The 25,600-nt window shown below is 38.1% G+C and overlaps 1 protein-coding gene across 1 annotated transcript in view; it reads right to left on the bottom strand.

Annotated features, from left to right (window-relative positions):
- CPB1 (carboxypeptidase B1) overlaps positions 1-25,376 on the bottom strand; it is a 42,920-nt gene extending 17,544 nt beyond the window's left edge. Inside the window, exons 1-6 of the mRNA XM_022582493.3 lie at positions 23,819-25,376; positions 23,642-23,717; positions 16,014-16,138; positions 2,494-2,593; positions 2,304-2,405; positions 1,367-1,468 (exon numbers count right to left, since the gene is read on the bottom strand). Of these exons, the coding sequence (XP_022438201.1) occupies positions 1,367-1,468; positions 2,304-2,405; positions 2,494-2,593; positions 16,014-16,138; positions 23,642-23,717; positions 23,819-23,889 (576 nt within the window). The 5' untranslated portion in view covers positions 23,890-25,376. The remainder of the gene's footprint in view (positions 1-1,366; positions 1,469-2,303; positions 2,406-2,493; positions 2,594-16,013; positions 16,139-23,641; positions 23,718-23,818) is intronic.
- Positions 25,377-25,600: the final 224 nt, after the last annotated feature.

Here is a 25,600-nt window from a genome sequence, read left to right on the forward strand (position 1 = left end):
GTTCTCTTAGTCACAGTTCTTCAGCCCCAGGATTACATTAAATTTACGTTCAACTCTTCCCTAGGCTTGCTTGAAGAGATTTTTAAGATATTTACGGTTTCTGTGTAGTAACAGTTTTTGTATATTCTTCATGGCTCTATACATGTATGTTTATTAAAATAACACACGGTAAAGCATGTGCTTTTTCTGTTGGAAGAGCTATAGAACCATGTTCTGTTAGTGGTCTGTGATTAGAGGTAACCAAAGTAATGATGAAAGTCTTTCTTTCTAGATGGCAGATAATGGGATACTCACTGAAATTAAATGGTGCCAGTTGGACACATAACATGTCTAGAAACCAAGAGCCTAAAGAATAGATACAGAAGTGCTTTACCCAAAAGAAATTATCTTGTATATAATAATAGTCTTATATTTTTAAAGTATTTCAATATTTTAAACTTTACTTTTGAAATAATTTTAGACTTATAGAAGAGTTGCAGATACAGGGAGTTCTCATATACCTTTTACCCAGCTTCCCCGCACTGTAGTTGGTCGTCACGTCTCCTCTTATCTGTGACAATTCCTCAGACTTTCCTTTATGACTTTGACACAGGTGTTGTTAACCTTGATCACCTGGTTAAGGTAGTTTCTGCTAGGCTTCTCCACTGTAAATTTTGCCTTTGTAATGTAATACATATTTTTTAAGAGATACTTTGCTGCTGCAAATAACCTAGTTGTCTTTAAACTTTTACCCACTAATCCTTGTATCCATCTGTAGATTTTCATGAAGTAGTTATTACTGTGGTGTTCTAATGGTAACTTTCTATTTTGCTCATTTGTACATGTATTAGTTGTAATTCTTCTATAAGAAAGAGTTGTTCCTTCTCTCCCTTTTTTTAAATTTATTGAATCATCTATACCATTATGGACTCATGGATATTTAAAAGGGTTTTTACATATATCTTACCATTAGAATTATAAAGGAGTGGAAAACAGTATCACTTAGAATAGGGACCACTATGTATTGTTTTCTTTTACTCTGAAGTATACATTGATTATTACCTAGGAGATAATGATCAAGTTAGTGGTTTTTCCACAATCATTAACTTTTAAATGACCTATCCACGATATTTACTACCTGTTAGCCTTTCTACCAAAGGTGGGTAAGAAAGTTAAGATGAGTGAAATACAAATAAATACCATTTGCTAGCTGTTTAAAAATTTTGCCTTATCAAGTTTCTTGGTGACCTTTATAGCTTGGACCTTGGAATTATGAATTTTTTCTATGCTATTATTCTCTTTTATTATAGTTAGATTACAAGGGATTGATTGAAATAAAAAAAATACTTTCTACTTTCCTCTGCCAGTAATCATTCTACATACTGACCTCTCTCACAAACCACTGGCAAAATGCAGGGGAAATCCACTCTCTGGCATGGAAACCGCAGTCCATGAAAATGGCAGGCTTATTTGGTCCAGGTCTCCCAACCTATTACAAACAAAAGGAAAAGGGAAACTGTGATTCATCATATTCAGGGGTTAACATTCACTACCCATCTGGGCTTTGGACTCAACAGGTGAAACCTGACAGCAGCAAGAGGTACATTCCATGATTAAATTAAAACATAATACTAGCACGGTATGTTCTTGCCTCTAGACACTCACAATATTTGAGCTGAAGGCTTACATGGCTGTTTATTATTTTTATTAAGCTTGACAAGCTCATATTTTTCAGAAGATGCTTGATTACCCTGCTTAATTGTACTCACATGGAGGTTATTTTCTGCTGCTACTATTAGGAGACGTGACCAAGACAACTGGATGAGTAATTAGAAGTAATCATGATTCTTGCTAATCTTGTAAGAAGTTTTCCTTCTCTCCCATTTATTCCATGTCTTTTTATTTTCTTCATTAGAATTGCATGATAAAAATGGCATTAGAGGACGACAGAAACAAATTGTTGATACGCTGTGTACCGTTGTCTGATAGATATGAAGTTTATGAACCTCTTTAGCAAATGGATTTGCAAACAACATCTGGGAGAGGACAATTTCATCAAGGTAGATGATCATTTACATTGCTTTCAGGAATGTGGTTAAATTTATAGGACTGCTCTTATTTTATTGCATTTTTTCTTTTGAATAAATCAAAATAATGATTTAAACATTTACATATGATAAAACAATCTGGGGAACCTGTTTGAGGCAGGGAAAGAGTTATAACAATGTTTGGGATGAATATGTCTGTGAAACAGATGTTAATGTGTTAGAATTCATTGATTTAAAGCCCTCAGACATGGGAAGGTTATGGTTAAAAAGGATTACCTTGAGGAGGTATATAGTGTTTCCTAAAAATGTAGTTCCGATGGCACTGCGAGAGATGAGGTCTGGATTTTCACTGGCGACTTGTTGAGTCCAAGCCTCTATCTACCAAATGGAACCATTTGTGAGTTAATGTGACATTCTTGGTTCAATTCCCAAAGCAATGTCTGTCTAAATCACGTGCGCATCATACCGTTTCCCAGTTGTTGTACTTCTCGTAACTGTGTCCAGTTGCACGGAACCTGCTATCAAACTGAGCCTCCAGCACAGATCTGAGGTTGCTTATTAATACCCTGTAATAAATCAGAGGGGGTGCTCCTGTAAACATAAGCATGTTTCCCAGTCAGCAAAAACCCAGAGTTTCTGCTTTAGCCGATGGTACAGTACATTCTCCATGAAGTCAGATCTGTCCTCTGATTATGCCTTTCAACTTGAGCTACTCATCACAAAGTAAGTAAATCATTGAGAAGGATACTGGAGACTATGAGCAAGGCAGGCTCTTCTTTGGCCCAAACTTCACCTGTTTGGGGGTCCTTGGACCTTAAACTTGGAAAATGATTTCCCTGGTACCTGGGGCATTCTGCATCAGGGCCTTGGGCTCAACACAGAAGCATGCCCTTAAGCCCTATCGATGGTCTTTCTTCCTCAAGATTTTCCTTGTTTTAGCACTGAAAGTCCCATGTCCCAGGAACCTACTCAATCCCAGGTAGATTGGGACAGCCAGTCACCTGAGGCCTTTCTCTAGGTTTTGAGAAAAATATCTTGATGGGTGGAAATTCAGAAATATTGACAAGCTAAAGATTTTTTTAGACCAAAGAATACTGAGTTTAAAGTATTCGTTTCTGCTTGCCTTTCTTTTGGCTGGTTTAAAGTAATATAAGAATGGTTCTGTAGCAAGGTAATATGAAAATTGGTGACAGAAACTTTGAGGCTTGCTTATTTCTAAAAATGATTATTCAGGTGAAAGGTCTTATTATAAGAGGCACGTGTGAAGGTGTGGGTATATATGACTTTGTTTCTCTTTGCTACTTTTGAGTGGAAAGTGTGTTCTGAAGGGACAAAATTTTATGAGCATTAATGTCCTTGATCATAGACTGTAAATACCATGGGCAGTAGTTAGTTTACAGAAACTTCTATTATCCACAGTCAAGCCTTGAAATGTTTTTATCTGACACACAGAGAATTGTAGCCGCATATCAAAAGTCTACTTCTCCTCCAGCTGCCCCAAGGGCATTCTGATCAAGTATGTCAGGGACATCCTCTGAACCTCCCTCCTGCTCCCTCCTTCTTTTGGTTAACTGTGCATGAACTTGTGTCTGTTTATGGAAAATACAATAAATTAATACTAAATGATATTTGTTTCCTAGCAAGAGGCAAATACTGTCTTAAGGGCTTAACTATCTTAAGGTAGTATTAAAAAAGAAAAAAAGAAAAGGAGAAGAGTTCAATATTTATTCCGTGGAAAGAAAATTTCCCATTAAGCAGCCATCAGTACTTTGTTAGTGCTTTCATTTCTATGGCTGCTATAAGTTACCACAAACTAAGTGGCTTAAAACAACATGAATTTATTATTTTACAGCTTAGAAGTCCAACACAGGTCTCACTGGGCTAAGATCAACATGTGAACAGTGAAGTGCTTTCTGGAAGCTCTAGGGGAGAGTCTGATTCCTTGCCCTTTAAAGGCTGCCCACATTCCTTGGCTGTTTGCCCTTCTCCATCTTCAAAGCCAGCAATAGCAGCTCAAGTCCTTCTCATGTTTCATCACTCTGACTTCCTCTTCTGCCTCCCTCTTCCACTTGTAAGGACCCTGTGGTTACTTTGGACTTCTCAGGACAATTTAGGATAATCTACCTATTTTAAGTTCAGCTGCTTAGCAAACCTTAATTCCATCTACAATCCTAACTTCTCTTTGCCATTAGCGTATATTCAGATGTTCTAGGGGTTGGGATGTAGACATTTTGGAGGGACAGTCATTCTGCCTGCTATAGTTAGGAACAATGATTATAGTAAGTGCTATAATTAATTATATTCAACACCCAAATTGGATTGTTAGGGAACAGGGTGGAATTAGAAAGAATCTAGAATTAGAAATCAAAAGATCAGGGTCATAGTTTTGCCTAACATGTAAATTGGTTTCAGCAAAGTCATTTAATCTCTGGGCCTTATTTCATAATTTGTACAATGGGATATTTATTAGCTGGTATTCAATGTCCTTTTCAGTTCTAAAATGCAATGACTTGACTCAAATTCCTAGGCCTTGGTCATTTACATAGATGTCTTCCAAGGTTTATGAAGAAAAAAAAATTAAACTACAGTAAAGTTGCCAGTTACCACCTTCATAAACTCTAGGGAAACATCTAGAATAGAGATAGTTTAGGTAAATGATTTTCAAATATAGCTAAAAACTAAAAACAAAACCAAAACAAGTAAAACAAAAACCTTGAAAACTGAAAATCAACAGGCAGAAAGCTTTAAGAAAACAACTGTATTCCAAGATTATCAGTTTGAAAGAACAAACTGATAATTCCAAGATTGTCAGTTTGAAAGAACAAATCCTGCCTAACAAGGATGAACTTCTCTGACAGAATGGCAAAACTAAAAATCCAAGAGGAAATGGTAAATGACATCTACTTTCCCTTTAACAAGATTTTCCATTGACAGCGAGTAAAATAATCATCTAGGTCGCATGGCTTCTTAGTGGTGGTCCAGAGAAAAGAAATCATCAGTTAATTGCTCCCAGGCATTCTACAGCCTCAGGACATTCAGTAGACATTTGTCCCTAAGACCATAGCCATAATGATCTCTGACCTACCAGGAACCAGCTCTGAGTAGAGGGGGGAAATAGGGCTTCCACAGCGTATTGCAATATCCTTCTTTTGCATACAATCCTCAAATTCAAATTATTTGGGAGAATAAGTGACAGTGTGGAGGTTAGTGTTTTGTTTGGTACTAAGAAGAGACAATCTGTTAGAGTTATTATTATGTTAATATTTAAACATTTTCATCAATAATCAGGACAAAGAAGCATAATAAAACCAGTTAGATTTAAGATGACACCCAAGAGTAAAAGTGTCCTCTAGTAACTTGCAAAAGAGTATCAGAATGAGGTTGAAATGTGGTGCTTTTGCCTGAAGGTGGGAAATTGACCTTAAATGATCCTTTCCAGCCCTATGATTTTATTAGATTTAGAACAAAGTACTACTTTAGCCACATTACAAAATATTATTACTAAATAATGAGCTTCTATTCTAGGAGGTTAAAATAATGACTCATAATGTAATAGGGACTGCATTACAGCTGCAAAATACAGAGACACGTACACTATTTTATACTTTTATATGTTCCTTTTATAGTGCTATCCCACTTCTTTTTTTTTTTTTTTTTTCTAAGCATGCAGGCAAATTAGATAACGGGACTCCCAACAAAGCAAGAAACACAATGTCTGAGGAGTAGCGACATGAGTTAGTTTTCTCCCCCTTTCAGATTCCTGAAAAAGGAGTATTAGGTCAGTCCCCAGACTACACACCCATTGCTATTGAAGAACATTACTATGTACACATTGTTATCCAAGGACACTTTACTGATCGAATCTGAAATATGCAGAAAAATGTTATAGGCAGATAGCAACCATCAGTCTCTTCCTGCATTGGATAGGGCATAGACCACCTTACTGAAATTTGTAAGAAGGAATTCTGTGAAGGCCCACCCACCGAAAGATTCTGTCAACTTGGCTTCAGAACCATAAGTGGGAGATTTACACCATCCAATTCCTAGTCTTTCTGTACCTAGGGTGTGACATAAGCATTTAAAAATACAGTTATTGGGGGGGGGTGAAGTCAAGATGGCAGTGTGGGAAGATGCAGAGTTCACGTCTCCCCACAACTAGGGTGCCTGCCAGATGCTGGTGGGGGACACCGATGCCCAAGGAGACGGGAAGAACCCCCAAGCGAACTGGTAGGACGTGGGAGTACGGATGCCGGACAGGACTGGCGCCCCTGAGGGGTGGCTGAGAGGGACCCTTGGGGACTCAGATCGGGGGGGAATGGGCCCAGCGTTTCCCCTGCCCAATCGGCCAGGGAAGTCTGCCCAGCTCTTGGGCCAGGTCCTATGCCCTCAGAGGTCCCCTCCAGGCCGGGTTGGTCCTGGGAGCATAGGAGGGAGCCCAGGAGAGAACAGGAAAGGCAGGTGGGAGGGGCCCTCCAGGACCAGAGGAGTAGAAAGGAGCAGAGGGCGTTTGCCCCACCCACTCGGGCTGGGGGAGCCTGCTGAGCTCCCAAGCCAGTCCCCTGCACTCCAAAGTCCCCTCCAGGCCACGTGGGCCCTGGGGGCATAGGAGGGAGATCAGGAGAGGCAGGTGAGAGGAGACCTCCAGGAGGAACAGGAGAGGAGTGGAGGAAGCCTGCTGGGCTCCCAGGTGGGGTCCTCTGCCCTCTGAGACCAGAGGTGGGAAGCACACCTGGGCCTCTTCTGTTGAGCCTAAGGCGCCCCCACCCTCGGACTTTTCCAGCCCTGTGGGTCCTAAGCAGAGGCCCCGCCCACCACCCAAACCTCACCCCTACTTAGGCCCTGCCCTCCACAGCCAAGGCCTTTTCCACCTTTTTTTTTCTTCCTTCTCCTCTTTTTTTTACTATTGTGGCTCTGTTTTACCTTCCAGTTGTTGTTTCATCTATATTTTTATTCTTATATGTTTTCTAACATAGCTGTTAGTTTCTAAGTCTAATTTTACTTTTTACTTTGTTATTGTCTTTTTTTTTTTTTTTTTTTTTTGGCCATCCTGCACAACTTGCAGGATCTTGGTTCATGAGCCAGGGGTTGGGACGAAGCTCCTGTGGTGGGAGCTCTGAGTCCGAACCACTGGACTAACAGAGAGCCTCAGACCCCAGGGAATATTCATTGGAGTGAGGTCTCCTGGAGGTCCTCATCTCAGCGCCAAGACCCAGCTCTACCCAACAGCCTACAAACTCCAGTGTTGGAAGCCTCAGGCCCAACAACCAGTAAGACGGGAACACAATCTCACTTATAACAAAAAAGGAAAAAGAAAATTGAGATGGCAAAATAAAAATGTCACAGATGAAGGAGCAAGGTAAAAATTTACAAGACCAAATAAATGAAGAGGAAGTAGGCAATCTACCTGAAAAAGAATTCAGAGTAATGATAGTAAAGATGATCCAGAATCTCTGAAATAGAATGGAGGCATGGATTGAGAAAATACAAGAAATGTTTAACAAAGATCTAGAAGTACTAAAGAACAAACAGACAGAGATGAAAAACACAGTAACTGAAATGGAAAATACACTATAAGGAACCAATAACAATAACTGAGGCAGAAGAACGAATAAGTGAGCGGGAAGACAAAATGGTGGAAATAACTGCTGAGGAACAGAACAAAGAAAAAAGAATGAAAAGAGTTGAAGACAATCTCAGAGACCTCTGGGACAACACTAAACGCGCCAACATTCAAATTATAGGGGTCCCAGAAGAAGAAAAAGAAAGGGTCTGAGAAAACATTTGAAGAGATTATAGTGGAAGACTTCCCAAACATGGGAAAGGAAATAGTCACCCAAATCCAGGAAGCACAGAGCATCCCATACAGGATAAACCCTAGGAGAAACACACCAAGACACATATTAATCAAACTAACAAAAATTAAATTCAAAGAAAAAATATTAAAAGAAGCAAGGGAAAACAAAAAATAACATACAAAGGAATCCCCATAAGGTTATCAGCTGATTTTTCAGCAGAAACTCTGCAGGCCAGAAGGGAGTAGTAGGATATACTTAAAGTGATGAAAGAGAAGAACCTACAACCAAGATTGCTCTACCCAGCAACGATCTCATTCAGATTCAACAGAGAAATCAAAAGCTTTTCAGACAAACAAAAGCTAAGAGAATTAAGCAGCACCAAACCAGCTTTACAACAAATGCTAAAGAAACTTCTCTAGGCGGGAAACACAAGAGAAGGAAAGACCCACAAAAAAAACCCCCAAACAATTAAGGAAATGGTAATAGGAACATACATATCAATAATAACCTTGATACAGATGAAGCAGTTTGCAGGGCAGAAGTTGAGACACAGATGTAGAGAACAAACGTATGGACACCAAGGGGGGGAAGCCGTGGGGGGTAGGGATGGTGGTGTGCTGAATTGGGCAATTGAGATTGACATGTATACACTGATGTGTATAAAATTGATGACTAATAAGAACCTGCAGTATAAACAAACAAACAAAAAAACAACTAATACTAAACTTTCTTTGGGTTATTTGTATGGAAATATGTTAATATAAATGTTTCAGACATTACATGAAATTTCTAAAAATCTTATATGTTCTGGTATAATGTTATAAGTCATAATTCTAGTTATTACTTTAAAATATATATCTCAGAAATAACTAAATTTCCTTGTCAATTGCATTATTATGAACTTTCATCAAATCTTTAACCGTGGTCACTTTTAAGTCTTTTGTCATTTACAGATAGTTCTGGGTATACTCTGATGCTTTTGCAAAAATGTTCCTATAAAAGGGTTTCATCTTCAAGGAATTCATGGAAAAGACTGACAAGTACAGGTTTCTGGTAACTGACTATACTGCTGAACTGAATGAATAAGCATTTTCAGAACTCTAATGGAAAACTGATGAATTCATAAAAGTGCTAACAAAAGATCAAGTTGAAAAAAATTAACTACATGGGACTGAGTGAACTGATGAGGATGATTATAATTTTTGTGACTTTCTGTTTGAATTAAAAAAAAAATCCCACAAGGACTCAGAGGCAAAAAAATATACAAACCAATTTTCACTGCAAAGTAAAGGAGCTGTTACAGTGGAGGATTACAGGACTGAATGTCAATATTATGACATAGTATGAGTGTGTTTTGTGTTTGGTAATTGCAATCATTGTTGCTTTTGTTGTGGTCATCCATTTACAATGCTTGGTGTCAGTTTATTTATCTGTTGTAAAAAAAATACAGTGTATGTGTGTGAAAAGAAAAAAAATAACCTTGAATGTAAATGGATTAAATCCTCCAACCAAAAGACACAGACTGGCTGAATGATACAGAAACAAGACCCATATATATGCTGTCTACAAGAGACCCACTTCAGACCTAGGGATACATACAGACTGAAAGTGAAGGGATGGAAAAAGATATTCCATGCAAATGGAAATCAAAAGAAAGCTGGAGTAGCAAACTCATATCAGATGAAATAGACTTTAAAATAAAGGCTGTTACAAGAGATAAGGAAGGACACTACATAATGATCAAGGGATCAATGCAAGAAGAAGATATAACAATTATAAATGTTTATGCACCCAACATAGGAGCATCTCAACACATAAGGCAAATGCTAACAACCATGAAATGGGAAATCAACAGTAACACAATAAAAATAGGGGACTTTAACACCCCACTTTACACCAATTGACACATCATCCAAATAGAAAATAAATAAGGAAACACAAGCTTTAAATGACACAGTAGACCAGATAGATTTAATTGATATTTATAGAACATTCCACCTGAAAGTGGCAGAATACACTTTCTTCTCAAGTGCACACGGAACATTCTCCAGGATAGATCGCATCTTGGGTCACAAATCAAGCCTCAGAAAATTTAAGAAAATTGAAATTGTATCAGGCATCTTTTCTGACCACAATGCTATGAGACTGGAAATCAATTACAGGGAAAAACCTGTAAAACCCACAAATACATGGAGGCTGAAGTGCACTACTAAATAACCAAGAGATCACTGAAGAAATAAAAGAAGGAAAAAAATACATAGAAACAAATGACAATAAAAACATAACGACTCCAAACCTATGGGATGCAGCAAAAGCATTTCTAAGAGGGAAGTTTATAGCAATTCAATCTCACCTCAAGAAACAAGAAAAATCTCAAACAATCTAACCCTATACCTAAAGCAGCTAGGGAAAGAAGAACAAAGAAAACCAATGTCAGTATAGAAGGAAAGAAATCATAAAGATCGGAGCAGAAATAAATGACATAGAAACGAAGGAAACAATAGCAAAGATTAATAAAACTAAAAGTTGGTTCTTTGAGAAGACAGACAAAACTGATAAACCCTTAGCCAGACTGATCAAGAAAATAAGGGAGAGGATGCAAATCAATAAAATTAGAAATGATAAAGGAAAATCACAACTGACACCACAGAAATACAAAGGATTATAAGAGACTACTACAAACAACTATATGCCAATAAAATGGACAACCACGAAGAAATGGACAAATTCTTGGAAAGGTACAGCTTTCCAAGACTGGACCAGGAAGAATTAGAAAATATAAACAGACCTATCACAAGTAATGAAATTGAAAGTGTAATTAAAAATCTTACAACAAAAAAAGTCCAGGACCAGGTGGCTTCACAGGCAAATTCTATCAAATATTTAGAGAAGAGCTAGCACCCATCCTTCTCAAACTCTTTCAAAACATTGCAGAAGGAGGAACACTCTCAAATTCATTCTATGAAGCCACCATCCCCCTGATACCAAAACCAGAGAGGTATCACAAAAAAAAGAAAACTATAGAACAATATCACTGATGAATATAGATGCAAAAATCCTGAACAAAATACTAGCAAACAGAATCCAACAACGTATTAAAAGGATCATACACCATGATCAAGTGGGATTTATCCCAGGGATGCAGGGATTCTTCAATATATGCAAATCAATCAATGTGATACACCATATTAACAAATTGAAGGCTAAAAACCATATTATCATCTCAATAGATGCAGAAAAAGCTTTTGTCAAAATTCAACACCCATTTATGTTAAAAACTCTTCAGAAAATGGTCATAGAGGGAACCTACCACAATATAATAAAGGCCATGTATGACAAACCCACAGCAAATACTATACTCAGTGGTGAAAAAATGAAAGCGTTTCCACTAAGATCAGGAAGAAGACAAGGTTGTACTCTCTTGCTGCTCTTAGTCAACATAGTTTTGGAAGTCCTAGTCACGGCAGTCAGAGAAGAAAAAAGAAATAAAAGGGATACAAGTTGGAAAAGAAGAAGTAAAACTGTCACTCTTTGCAGATGACATGATACTATACATAGAAAATCCTAAAGATGCCACCAGAAAACAAATGGAACTAATCAGGGAATTTGGTAAGGTTGCAAGATACAAAATTAATGCACAGAAATCTCTGGCATTCCTATACACTAACAACGAAAAATCAGAAAGAGAAATTAGGGAAACAATCCCATTTACCACTGCAACAAAAAGAATAAAATACCTAGGAATAAACCTACCTAAGGAGGCAAAAGACTTGTACTCAGAAAACTATAAAACACTGATGAAAGAAATTAAAGGTGAGATAAACAGATGGAGAAATATACCATGTTCTTGGATAGGAAGAATCAACATTGTGAAAATGACTCTAGTACCCAAAGAAATCTACAGATTCAATGCAATCCCTTTCAAACTACCAGTGGCATTCTTCACAGAATTAGAACAAAAAATTTTACAATTTATATGGAAACACAAAAGACCCTGAATAGCCAAAGTAGTCTTGAGGGATAAAAACAGAGCTGGAGGAATCAGGCTCCCCGACTTCAAACTATACTACAAAGCTACAGTAATCAAGACAGTATGGTACTGGCACAAAAACAGAAATATAGATCAGTGGAACAGGATAGAAAGCCCAGAGATAAACCCATGCACATATGATCAACCTAATTTATGACAAAGGAGGCAAGAATATACAATGGAGAAAAGACAGCCTCTTTAGTAAGTGGTGCTGGGAAAACTGGACAGCTACATCTAAAAGGATGAAATTAGAACACTCTCTAACACCATACACAAAAATAAACTCAAAGTGGATTAAAGACATAAATATAAGACCAGACAGTATAAAACTCTTAGAGGAAAACATAGGCAGAACACTCTTTGACGTAAACCACAGCAAGATCTTTTTTGACCCACCTCCTAGAGTAATGGAAATAAAAACAAAAATAAATAAATGGGACCTAATGGAACTTCAAAGCTTTTGCACAGCAAAGGAAACCATAAACAAGATGAAAAGACAACCATCAGAACGGGAGAAAATACTTGCATCTGAAACAACAGAGAAAGGATTAATCTCCAAAATATACAGACAGCTCATGGAGCTCAATATCAAAAAAACAAACAATCCAATCCAAAAACGGGCAGAAGACCTAAAGAGACATTTCACTGAAGAAAACATACAGATGGCCAAGAGGCACATGAAAAGATGCTCAACATCACTAATTACTAGAGAAATGCAAATCAAAACTACAGTGAGGGGCTTCCCTGGTGGCGCAGTGGTTGGGAGTCTGCCTGCCGACGCGGGGGGCACGGGTTCGTGCCCCGGTCCGGGAGGACCCCACATGCTGCGGAGTGGCTGGGCCCGTGGGCCGTGGCCACTGGGCCTGCGCGTCTGGGGCCTGTGCTCTGCAGCGAGAGAGACCACAGCAGTGAGAGGCCCACATACCGCAAAAAAACAAACAAACAAAACTACAGTGAGGTATCACCACACAGCAGTCAGAATGGCCATTATAAAAAAATCTAGAAACAATAAATAGTGGAAAGGGTGTGGTGAAAAGGGAACCCTCTTGCACTGTTGATGGGAATGTAAATTTGTACAGCCACTATGGAGAACAGTATGGAGGTTCCTTAAAAAACTAAAAATAGAATTACCATATGACCCAGCAATCCCACTACTGGGCATATACGCAGAGAAAACCATAATTCAAAAAGACACATGGACCCTAATGTTCATTGCAGTACTATTTACAATAGCCAGGACATAGAAGCAACCTAAGTATCCATCGACAGATGAATGGATAAAGTAGATGTGGCATATATATACAATGGAATATTACTCAGCCATAAAAAGAAATGAAACAGTTATTTGTAGTGAGGTGGATAGACCTAGAGTCTGTCATCCAGAGTGAAGTAAGTCAGAAAGAGAAAAACAAATACCGTATGTAACACATATATATGGAATCTAAAAAAAAAAAGAGAATGGTACTGATGAACCTAGTGGTGGGGCAGAATAAAGACATAGACTTAGATAATCGACTTGCAGACATGGGGTGGCGGGGGAAGCTGGGGCGAAGTGAGAGAGTGGCATGGACATTTATACACTACCAAATGTAAAATGGGTAGCTAGAGGGAGGGGATGTGGAGATATATTTATGCATATGGCTGATTCACTTTGTTGTACAACAGAGACTAACACAGTATTGTGAAGCAATTACACTCCAATAAAGATCTATTAAAAAATACTGTTATTTTTCTTGGTGCACACATTTTAAATTTTTTCCCATGGTAATTCAGAATCTGATTAAAACTACCAAATGATGAAAGTCTTAGTGAAGAGGGTTGGAACCACTGAAAAATCTGAAAAGCTATTTTGGTACAACTTGTACAGTAGATGGTTCCTGTTACATAGAAAAAACAACTGCAAATTCTTGCCAGCAGGAAACCATCTAAATACATATTAGTTACCACATGAGGTAATAATGGGATGCACAGGGACTGCTTGCAGCCCCGGCAAGGATATTGCTGGTGTGCTGCTCCAGGATTTCTAGGGAGTTATTATTACTTAATATTTAGGAAATTATATGCCACAATGTGCTAAGCAAAAATTAACAAGATCTTAGCCTTCAGGGAACATCCTATATTCTACGTGAGACAGCATTCATACACAATTCCCTAAACGTTTACGCATTAAAAAAAGACATGAATTTTCCTCCTGGTAAAAGGAGATTGTTACCTGATTAGAAGCTGTTTTACTACTTTGTGTTCTGAGTAGAATTAGGATGTCAATTCAGGTGGCTAGGGTTAGCTTATGGTCACTGGTCTTCCTTCTGTTTTTCTTAAAGAACTATAAGGAAACTCATCTTTTTGAATATTATTAAGGGCTCCTATAGGCTAGGATTTTAGAAGTCCTTCCTAGTGTAATAGAAAGAGCAAAATATCACAGACGTGAGTCTTAATCACATTTTGAAACTTACTGTATTATATCTTTGTTTTAAAAAGACGGTCAATTCTTAAGGTCACATTTTGACACTTCCCTCAAGCAGAAGCAGATAGCTAAGCTGTGTGAAGCATGATAATGGGGTTAAACAAAACAGTTTCTGTTGACCTTTAAAAGATGTATAATCTACCTCTTTGTACAAGAGTAAACTATAGCAGCATTCACAGCAATAAAAGTATCAGTTGCAATTTACTTACATATTGTTTTATTTCATCTTCACAACAGCCCTTTGAGAGTGGCATTATATATATCTTCACTTTACGAAGATAAGGTTAGAAGGATCCTTTCCTTATAAAGACAAGGGAACTGAAGCTCAGAAAGGTTAAGCAAATTATCCAAGGTCAGACAGCCAGGAAGTTGCAGAGTCAGGATTTAAGCCGTGTCTGTTTTTTCCCAAGGCATTTGCTTGTTGCATTATGCTGTACCACTTCTTCTAATGGAGATGCAGATTTTATAGGTGACAATTCTGATATCTTTACTAGCATAAATACTATTCTGTAGTTTTAGGATGTGAAAAATAAGAGAAAATTTCTGTTAAAATTATGTAGGTCACAGTTTCTCAAAATATAATGGAGACTTGAGCTTATGGTAGGGGATTGTTTGCTAAACATTCGAATGTTCAAGACTGGAGTGTGAGATTGTCTCTTTGCTCCTTGCTGATCCACTCTCTGGAGGAAAAACTCTGCTTTAGACTAAAGACCTCATTTCCTCCTTCCCTCAAATGCAGATTGAGGGAGGTTCTAAGCCTTAACATATAGTCTGTTCTCTACCTAGACTATGATTTTTCATTGTCTTTGTTTGGCTAACTCCTTGTCTTTTAGTTCTCAGCTGAAGCCTCCTTTCCTAGTATGGCCCTCCGTGATCCCTAGACTTGATCTATTCCCCTGCAATTCCAGCTCTTTACTCTTCTTGACATCTGTTACACATATTGCAATTCTTTGTTCATTTTCCTCTGAAGGGGATGGGTCCTATCTATTTTTTCAGCATTTGTTATATGTAGATGCTCACTATCTATTTGTTGGATCAACAGATGGACAACTGTCTCCACTTAGAGGACATTCTCATCTTAAAAGGCTTAGATGGATCAGTGTGGTATTTGGGGAAGATTCATGGAGTGATCAGCTTAGCCACCTCTACTCTAGGCCTTTGGGGAACCACTTTCCTTTCTTTCAGTCCTTCCCTCCATGCCTTCTCCTACCATTAGAGATAGTTGGGGACTTTGGGAGGAAAAAGGACAGAAGGACCACTCAGTCTGACTCTAGTCTGGTCCTTAATCTAAAGGAGCATGAAGAACCCTCATGGCTCACAATAGGTCTGGTGATCACCTGGCAAGAAGACTTGATATGATTTGGGACTAAAACTGTGTTGGGCTGATAATAGAATATCCATTGGTTTGGCCTTTAGTCTATATATCACCTGTAAAACCAGTAGCAGGTCAAATATCTGGCTAAAGAGTTGGGATTCAAGAGTCAAACCTGTTTTTATTAGAGCAATAACTAAACACAAAATCTACCAGACTTGACATCTTAAGACTTGGAATTCAGGGCCAGCTCCCCATGACCTATTTGTGGGGCCCTGGGGAAGCCATTATCTTGGTCTTATTTTTATCTTCTCAGGTTTTTTTGGAGACCAGGATGAGAGCATACATGAGAGAGAATTTTCATAACTATAAAACATAAACTTACTCGTATTGTAGTTCATTCTGCTTCAGAAAGTCTTCCACAGTGAAAATATCTTCTGCTTTAACACGGAAGTCAACTGTACTGTGAGGTTTGATTTGTGTGACAGAATCTGGTTTCCAGAAGTCAATCTGAATAAGGAATAAGATGTATTGTACTAGACGCCTATAATTCAATGGGTGGATTATCACCAGCAAGCACACTATTGCTGTACTCCAGTGAGTTATTTTCAGACTCAAATTATCCATGAAATCTCTTAAAAATCTCTCCCTTGAATGAATAAGAGTTGCGACCAAGCAGTTAGATGTCAATAAAAGTGTTTACACATACATGCATAGCATTAATTGATTATGAACAAGCATGAAGAGCATATAGTTATCTCCCATAATGCTAGTTAATGGCAGTATTCTGTAACTGCTCTCTTCTATTTATTGATTTTCTAGAACAGTTGCTTATTGTGATAGCAGTGTTTGTGGTAATGGATGCATGTGCTGAATGAATGATGCTGAATTAACTGGAGCCACAAAATTTAAAAGCGAGAAATTGAGCTTTCTCTTACTTTTTAATGGACTCATTTTATGAGTTTATCTTGGAACTCAGTGCTATACAAGTCATAGTAATGTGTGGAACCAAGAACATCCCTGACCTGTGGAGGATCCATCAGGGAGGAAAAATGTATCTTTCCACAGTGGTTATGTTGGAACCATGGCCAGAAACAAAATATTCTTGAGGATCCAATAATGTGCTGACATTTTCATTTGTTCAATTATTCATCAGCTATTACTGAGGACCTACTATGTGCTAGGCTCTGTGCCTGAGACCAGGAATACACTAGTGAGCAAATCAAACATGGGGAGATTTTAGAGGAAATTGTGCACAAAAGTAGTATGACATATTTGATAATTCTAATGTTTTTCTTTGTGGATGTGTGGTTTCAGATCTCCTTTTTCCTTGGGAAAATATTAACCAATGACATTCCGCCTCTCACAGGTCTCTGTTTTTCTGTTCTTTGCTTGAGCTGAGTAAAGGCCTAGAAACCTGAGGTGACCCTGACATTGGATCTTTCTCTGCCCTGTTTGTCACTGAATACCTGTTTAGATATTTATGAGCTAGTCTCAGGATGGAGATGTGACAGGTGGTGGTACTTAAGACCATTGCTTTGGAACTTAGAAGGGAGTTTGGGCACACTTAGAGGTTGTGAAATAGAAACTGATGATGTAAGATAATAAGATGACTCAATTTTAGATATACCTGTGGAGAATCCAGGTGCCTATATCCTGTCCTGGTAATCTTCAAACCTCTGTAGATGTCTAGAGGGTACTGAATCATGAGTCAGGGTCATAGGGAAGGTCAGGGGAATGGGATGCAGGGACATTAGGATTACACAGGAGGGATTCCAGAAGAAATAGTGTGAGTATGGTTGTCACTAAGGTATTGAAAAGAGAGAGCACTGATAATTTGACAAGGATTGGCTGCAGATTGTGATCTATTGAGTCGAAGATGAGAGGATAAAGGTGAGAGGTTAAAGGATAGTGGAGGGGGACTTCCCTGGTGGTCCAGTGGTTGAGAATCCGCCTGCCAATGCAGGGCACGCGGGTTTGATCCCTGGTCGGGAAACTAAGATCTCACATGCCAAGGGGCAACTAAACCTGCATGCTCTAGAAGTCCGCACGCCTCAGCTACAGAGAAGCCTGCATGCTACAATGAAGAGCCTGTGAGCACAACGAAGATCCTGCGTGCCGCAAGTAAGACCCAACACAGCCAAATAAATAAATAGATAAATATTAAAAAAAAAAAAAGGTAGTGGAGGAAGTATAAAGGCTTATCATGATAAAGACAGAGAAAGCAAGGGCTGGTGATGAATTCTAGTTAGCCAGCGTTGTAAAGAGAAGGGCCATGAAGACAAGCACGTTATAGGAGAAAGCATATTTTTAAAAGTTAACTCTGAATTTGTGTTCTTAATAAATGCCTGTCATTCCATGGTGGGATGGGAGAGGGAGGTGTATCTTTATTATAGACACAGAGGTTTAGAATTGGTAAAGCACATAAGCATCTGTAGGCAACTTGACAGCGCCTACACTCATACGTAACACTGGGGCCTTTTAGCGTGCTCAGGAGACTCCCCACTGCCAAGATCTGCATCTCTGTGCTTGAAAACTCCCCCAAACTGGAAAAAGCCTAACAGCTCGCAGCAGGTAGGAGGTGCCAAAGAAATAACTCTTTCCAGAGAAGTGCTTAACCAATGACCCTAGCAAGTTGATGTCTAAATATTCCAAATCTGTCATTTCTCAGGTGGGATAATTTTGATGCATGTGGTTTGCACCCTTTCCTGGAATTTCTCTGTAGGATTAAGCTCTAGTCATCCTCTGTGATAGCTGGCTTAATAGTGCCCCTTTTGTTTGCTGCCCTCCCTTCTTTGTATCACTTCTCACTTGTCTACCCAGCCTCCCTGTACTTTCCAAATGAAATCTTTGCCCTTGAATCTTTGTCTAAGGGTCTGCTCTGGAGGAACCTACATTAAGATGGTAGCTTCCCACTTAGAGTAACAAATACCTGCACAATATCCTTGGTGATGGTTCTGATACAATCTTGAGTATATCTAGTACTACTTCAGAACAGCCTAATTGCCTTTTGATGGTTTTCCTTCTGATATTAAGTTGAAAGTTGCCTTCCCTAATCGTCTAACCTCTTGTACAAACGTTTGTCCTGGCTCTGCCAAATATTGGGAGAAATTATATATATATAATATATATATATATATACATATATATATAATTTCTCAACCCCATTTAAGAAAATATATATATATATTTTTAAATGGGGTAGAGAAATCTCATAAGCATGTTTGACAGAACTTGCAGACCTAACTTGAGGTCCTGTAAAAACTCTCCTTTGACAAGGAGAAAATTGGTCAGCAAACATACCAACATCCAACACTATGGAGTCCTGCAAATATGATGCAGACTTAGTAACCTGGAGTTAGTCTCCAGTTCTTAGGAGAAACGGAGCCAAAAATCAGGAGCAACATTATAGCCTTATAGATGTTTACAATGCATTAAGTATGGTTACAAATAATGAACTTAAAATATTGGTACAGGGAGATAAATATAAATTTTGGTAATTACCAACACTTTGTGAATGAGATCTATGTTTAAAATATGGAAGTGGAGTAAAGTATGTGATATGAGATATGAGGAATTGAATTATTATATGTAAAGGAGTTACAAAACTGAGGTTATAAAATTATAAATCCAGGAACCTTAGTGACAACCATTTGTTGGAAGATAAAGCAATATCTTTAAGTGATACCACTGTGGGAATGTCAACTTAATCAGCCAGCTGGCTAATATTTAAAGAGTCTTTCCTAAAATATATTACAAAACCAGCACAAAAGCAAGTAGTGTATTCACCTTAAATTCTTTTGGGAAAAAGAAGGATTCATAAAAGAATAAATATTTGTGTTGGGGAATTTTGGTTCTTCACATATTTATAAAAATTTGTTTCTTCACGTTACGTTTGACTATGAGTTGAGCATATGATAGACTCTTCCTTTATCTTGATGGAATTTTCCTTTCTTGTTGGAAGAGGAAATGACTTCTACTCTAGGCCTAGTTCCAGACAGCAGGGAGAAGCTTACAGTCATAATGGAAGTGCTGGGAACATTGGAAGACTGTAACCAGGTTACCTTGGGCATGCATCTGAAACTACAGAAACGGAGTTCAAGAAAGTACTGAGCAAAGAGAATAGGTTTTGTGGGGAATGTCTCCAATAAAGGAACAAGGAGATAAAATAAAACCCTTACTATACAATTACATATGGAAAGAGGGAGGCTGCTAGAGTCCATTGTGGTCACAGGTCTCTCCAATACATTCAGCTTTTAAAAGGACATGTTCAAAAGCAGGGAGGAAGGACACATGGCCAAGGATGAATACAAAGACTAGATGCCCTTGTAATGATCTTATCAGGAAGGCTACAGTCCAGAATATGCTGCACTTGCAAGATTGCTAAGGAGAGTAAAACTTCCTTTTTTTTTAACATCTTTATTGGAGTATAATTGCTTTACAATGTTGTGTTAGTTTCTGCTTTATAACAAAGTGAATCAGCTATATGTGTACATATATCCCCATATGTCCTCCCTCTTGCATCTCCCTCCCACCTTCTCTATCCCAGCCCTCTAGGCGGTCACAAAGCACCGAGCTGATCTCCCTGTGCTATGCAGCTGCTTCCCACTATCTATCTATTTTACATTTGGTAGTATATATTAGTCCACGCCACTCTCTCACTTCGTCCCAGCTTATCCTTCCCCCTCCCCATGTGCTCAAGTCCATTCTCTAGGTCTGCGTCTTTATTCCTGTCCTGCACCTAGGTTCTTCAGAACCATTTTTTTTAAAATTCCATATATATATGTTAGCATACGGTATTTGTCTTTCTCTTTCTGACTTACTTCACTCTGTATGACAGACTCTAAGTCCATCCACCTCACTACAAATAACTCAATTTCGTTTCTTTTTATGGCTGAGTAATATTCCGTTGTATATATGTACCACACCTTCTTTATCCGTCCATCTGTCGATTAAAAATCTCTTTTTTGATCATGTTGGAAATAAAATGAATAAAGAAGAAACACGCAGTCTCACTGCTTGGAGCTAAAGTATGTTTGCAGCTGGAAGAGAGGAAGCAGCCAGATTGAACTCTTGTTTGGCTTTTGTCTTTTCTAAGGAGTTATACTATCTCTTGTTTTTTCTACTTCTACTGAGAGATGAAATTACCATAAGTAAAGAACTTTTCAAATATTATGATTTTAGCAGAAAAACCTTCTTTGGAAAGAGAACATTGAGGCCCAGGATAGATAAGCAGAGAGGGGATTAGTCTGGTAATGCAAAGTGCATTCAAAATCCTGGATCGAATGACAGTAATGATAACAAACGCTTACATAGTTTTTACTATGTAAGTTCTTTCTAAGTGCTTTACTTATATTAATTCTTTTAAATCTCACAACAATCCTGTAAGGTAAATGCTCTTATTCTCCTTATTTGACAAATGAGAAAGTTGAGACCCGGAGAGGCATCCAAGGTCCAGCTAGCAAGTGGTGGAGCCAGGAATCGAACCCAGGAAGTCTGAGTCCGGATTCTCTGCTCTTGGCCACCAGAAAATGTTGAATTTTAGGTAACTAAAAAAATACTGAGGATGTGATTGCAGAACTTTCTCAGCAATCTTGGAGGAATCAGAGCTTGAAGGGATCACTGAGGAGTGGAGGGGGCATGTCTTGGATTTCGTGAACAGGAAGACACGTGAATCCCAGAAGCGGGAGCTCCAGGGGCCTGGCATGGATACTGGCAAAGTAAACTGGAAGCAGATGGACTGTGAATATTCAGAAAAGGAAGCCATGATCCTTGGGAGCCAGCACGGTTTAAAGCAAGAATAAGTCAAGCCAAAAAAAAGAAAAAAAAAAAGAATAAGTCAAGCCCAATTAACTTCATGTTATTCTTGAAAGAGACCACTAGCCTGATAGGATGCTGAATCTGGATCTTAGCAAAGCGTTTGACCAAGTCTGTGCATTTATATTCTTCTTTACAAGCTGGAAAGCACAGTGTTAGCTGTAGGTAACACCACAGTAACTTGGGTAGTAGAGCAAACTCATCCAAGGAGAGTTGGTTAATGAACCACTTTCAGTGCTTACTTAACACTGTGTCTGGCGTATTGGAGCCTCATGATAAATAGGTATTAAATGAATGAACCATGAAGGGTGCCTCTAATTCTGTGCTGACCCCTGACTTACTTAATGTTCTTCCTTTATCAGTGACAAAGATAAAAGTCAAAAAGGCATGTTTATCAAACTTGCTGGTGATACAAAGTTAGGGCAAAGAATTATTTGGATGAGTGAATTAATTTTTAAAACTGTCTCAATATGCTATCAAGATAATTTTTAACAGAGTAAATCTAAAATCCTGCATTTAGGTTAAAAAATCAATTAGGCAAGTATAGAAGGAAGAATACCTTGCTTGAGGGTGATTCATGTGAGAAAAAAATAGCCTAATAGTTTTGATCGGCAATAGGTTTACTATAAGCTAAGAGCATTCTAACTGTTCAAGATGCTAAAAAGAATCTTAGGCCCCATTAGTAAGTGTCTGCTTTACAAATGAAAGCAGGCAATGGTCCTACAGTATGTATTAATCAGAGCACACCTGGAGGTCCATTGTCAATTCTGAGAGCTGCATTTTAAAAAAGAAATATAGACAGAAAGATTGAGCTATATTCAGAGGTGACCAGAATGATCAAGTGTCTGTAAACCAGTGCTAAGAGAAATGATGGAAGGCCTGGAAAAGATAAATCTTAGAAGTGAGACAGTATTTGACTCAGCTAGGTCCAGTGGGTCAAAGACAGAGAAGGTAGCTTTCAGCTCAGTATAACTATTAAAATGATTTGTAAGGGCTTCCCTGGTGGTGCAGTGGTTGAGAGTCCGCCTGCCGATGCAGGGGACACGGGTTTGTGCCCCGGTCCAGGAAGATCCCACATGCCGCGGAGCGGCTGGGCCCGTGAGCCATGGCCGCTGAGCCTGCACGTTCGGAGCCTGTGCTCCGCAACGGGAGAGGCCGCAACAGTGAGAGGCCCGCGTACCGCAAAAAAAAAAAAAAAATTTGTAAGGCAAATTTGCTACCTTGAAAAAGCAGTATTCCTACTATCCTTGGAAATACTCAAACAGTTTTTATCAGGGCTAGTAACCAGGGATGCTGTTTCCACTGAGGAAGTTCAAATTTGAGTGGAAGGCTGCAATAGATGGCTTTATATTCTTTTTCAATTCTAACCTTCTGAATCTGTTTCAGATTATGACACTCTTTACCTTCTTTTTTCCTCCACACCTTAAAAGCTAAAAAGATAACTATAGAAAGACAGATGGATGGATGGATAGATAGATACTTAGGAGCTAGTAGAATATTTTGGTTTCTATATTCATGAAAAGACAGCATTGGATCAAGTAAACTATTGTGGTCAGCAATAGCTTCCTGACACACTATATATATATAATTAAAACTGTCAGTTTTCATCCCATATACAGTGATTTTTTTAAAATAAAGTAGCCTAGAGATTTTGGTTTCTTGAAAGTAAAATATGAAAATCACTCCTGGCTTTTTACCTTCTTTACCTCCTTCATGCCATATCATTAAGAGGGCCTGAATCAAGGTCATGAAAACTCAAGCTGTTTGATTTGGAATGAAAGAAAATCAAAGAGAACAGATGATACATGGGATGTGGAAATGAATATCAAGTTGGACAAAAGCCCAGTTTTTCTGTAATATCCAAGCTGATCATTTTTCTCTTTTGCCTTAGAAGGGAAGTTACTGTACATTAGATGTTCTATGACCTTTGCAACAGTTTCAGCTCATTCAGTTGTCATGCTCTGGAAGCTGTTTAAAAGTTACCCTGGATTTATAATACTATAGGGCTTATGGCCATCTAATTTAAGCAGAAAAAGAAGGCATGGGGGCACTAAATGTTTTTCAAGTTTTTATTTCTTGCTACAAAAGCGCTATAGTTAATATTTCATGTCATTCTTCCTTTGATGGAATCATAGTGTAATCTAAGATTTTAAAATAAGTGTGAAGGAAACCCTATAGCATAGAATTGTTATTTACCTGCCTGGTGCTGGCCAATTCACGGAGAAAGTTGATGTCATTTTCATTTTCAACACTGACACGGAACACCTTCTCCCTGAATGGTGAAATAAGGAGAGAAAATTTAAAATTGGGTAATGTGTTCAAATTTTTTGGCTAGCAAAGAAGGGCTTCTCATTTAAGGTGTCAGTCACTTACCCTTCAAAGTTTTCACCAGAATGGTGAGCAGAGGCTAGGGTCACAGTCGCAAGAATCAAGAACGCCAACATTGTGCCTGATTAGGTCTTCTGGTGGGTTTCACCTGCTTTTATAATTGGGGTGTTCTTTGTTTACTTCTCCTGATTGCAAATAGGCACTATCAAGTCTTGATTAAAGGTTTTCCTGGCATTGTTGCCCTGGTAGCTGTGTAAAGTCTGCGAGTATATCTCTCTTAACACCTGTGGAAACAGCAAATAATCTGAAGTTCAGCCTGTCTGATTTGGATGTCAGACCTAGAATAGTCTGGAGGTAAAGGAGTTTTAAATAAAATCTATTTTATAGCCTTTAACATTTTTTTGATTTGAGAATTATATAGAACAAAGTCTATAGAATTTGACATCCCAGTCAAGGTGTAGAACATTTTCATCAGCCTAAGAAGTTCCTTTAAGCATCTTTCCAGTCTATTTCTGTACTCCCCTCAGGCAACCACCATTCCCATTTCTAGCTGCATGCGTTAATTTTGTCTGTACTAAAACTTCATATAAATGAGGTCATATGGTATATATTTCTTTGTGTCTGGCTTCTTTCATTCAAGATAACACTTTTGAGATTTATTAGTGTTTTGTTTGTATTATTGCTTTGTTCCTTTTTATTAACGAGTGGTATTCTATTGTATACCACAGTTTATTTTCCTGTTGGTGGATATCTGTATTGTTTCCAGTTTTGTGTTATCATGAATAAAGCTGCAATAAACCTTGTATACAAGACCTTTTGTAGATATATGTTTTCATTTTGGAGGGAGGTAAATATAAGAATGGAATTGCTAAATAATAATGTAGGAGGGTTTCACACTATTAAGATTCTGCCAAACATTTTTCCACAGTTGTTGTATCATTTTAAGTTTCCCCCAGTATCCAGTTGCTCTGCATTCTCCCTAACATTTTGGTGTTATAGTCTTTAATTTTGGTAATTTTAGTGAGTGTGCAGTGGTATCTAATTGTGGTTTTAATTCATATTTCCCTGATGCCAATGACATTAAACATCTTGTAATGAATTCGTTGGCCATTTGTAAGTCCTCTTTTGTGAAGCATCTATTGAAGTCTTTTGCCTTTTAAAAGAAGTTAATTGTTTGCCTTTTTATTATTGTTTTTCTTTTATAATTTGGGTCTTTTACATTTTTTCCCAAGAAGTCTTTGACTATCCCAAGGCCTGAAACATATTTGCCTATGTTTTCTTATGGGAGCTTTGTAGTTTAGGTCATTATGCACAATATAAGTTATGGATCAACACATTTAAAAAAACATGGGTATCCAGTAGATCCAGTACTATTTGTTGAGAAGGCTTTTCTTTCCCCATTGAATTATAGTCGGTGTCTGTGTCAAATTCATTTGGCCGTATATGTGCGGGGTAATTTCTGGATTTCATATTGTGTTCCATTGATCTATTTCTCTAATTTCATACAACTATCACAATGTCTTAATTACTATATAGTAAATCTTAAGGTCAGAGAGTATATAAATCCTTCAGCTTAGTTCTTTTCCAAGATTGCTTTGGCTACTCTAAGTACTTTACATTTCCATATATATTTCAGTGTCCACTTGTCAATTTGTATGAAAATAGAAAAATCCTGCTGGAATTTTGATTGGTGTTGCACTGATCTATAGATCAGTTTGGGGAGAATTGATATAATTATACTTTTGAGTCTGCCAACTTATAAGCCTGTTATCTCTGTACATTAATCTGGGTCTTTGTCAAAAAGTGTGAAGGGTCTGAGATACTATC

The sequence above is a fragment of the Delphinapterus leucas genome, chromosome 4 (assembly GCF_059928025.1).
Source record: "Delphinapterus leucas isolate spDelLeu-1000000601 "Yukka" chromosome 4, BTC_Dleu_Yukka2, whole genome shotgun sequence".
Taxonomy (NCBI): Eukaryota; Metazoa; Chordata; class Mammalia; order Artiodactyla; family Monodontidae; genus Delphinapterus; species Delphinapterus leucas.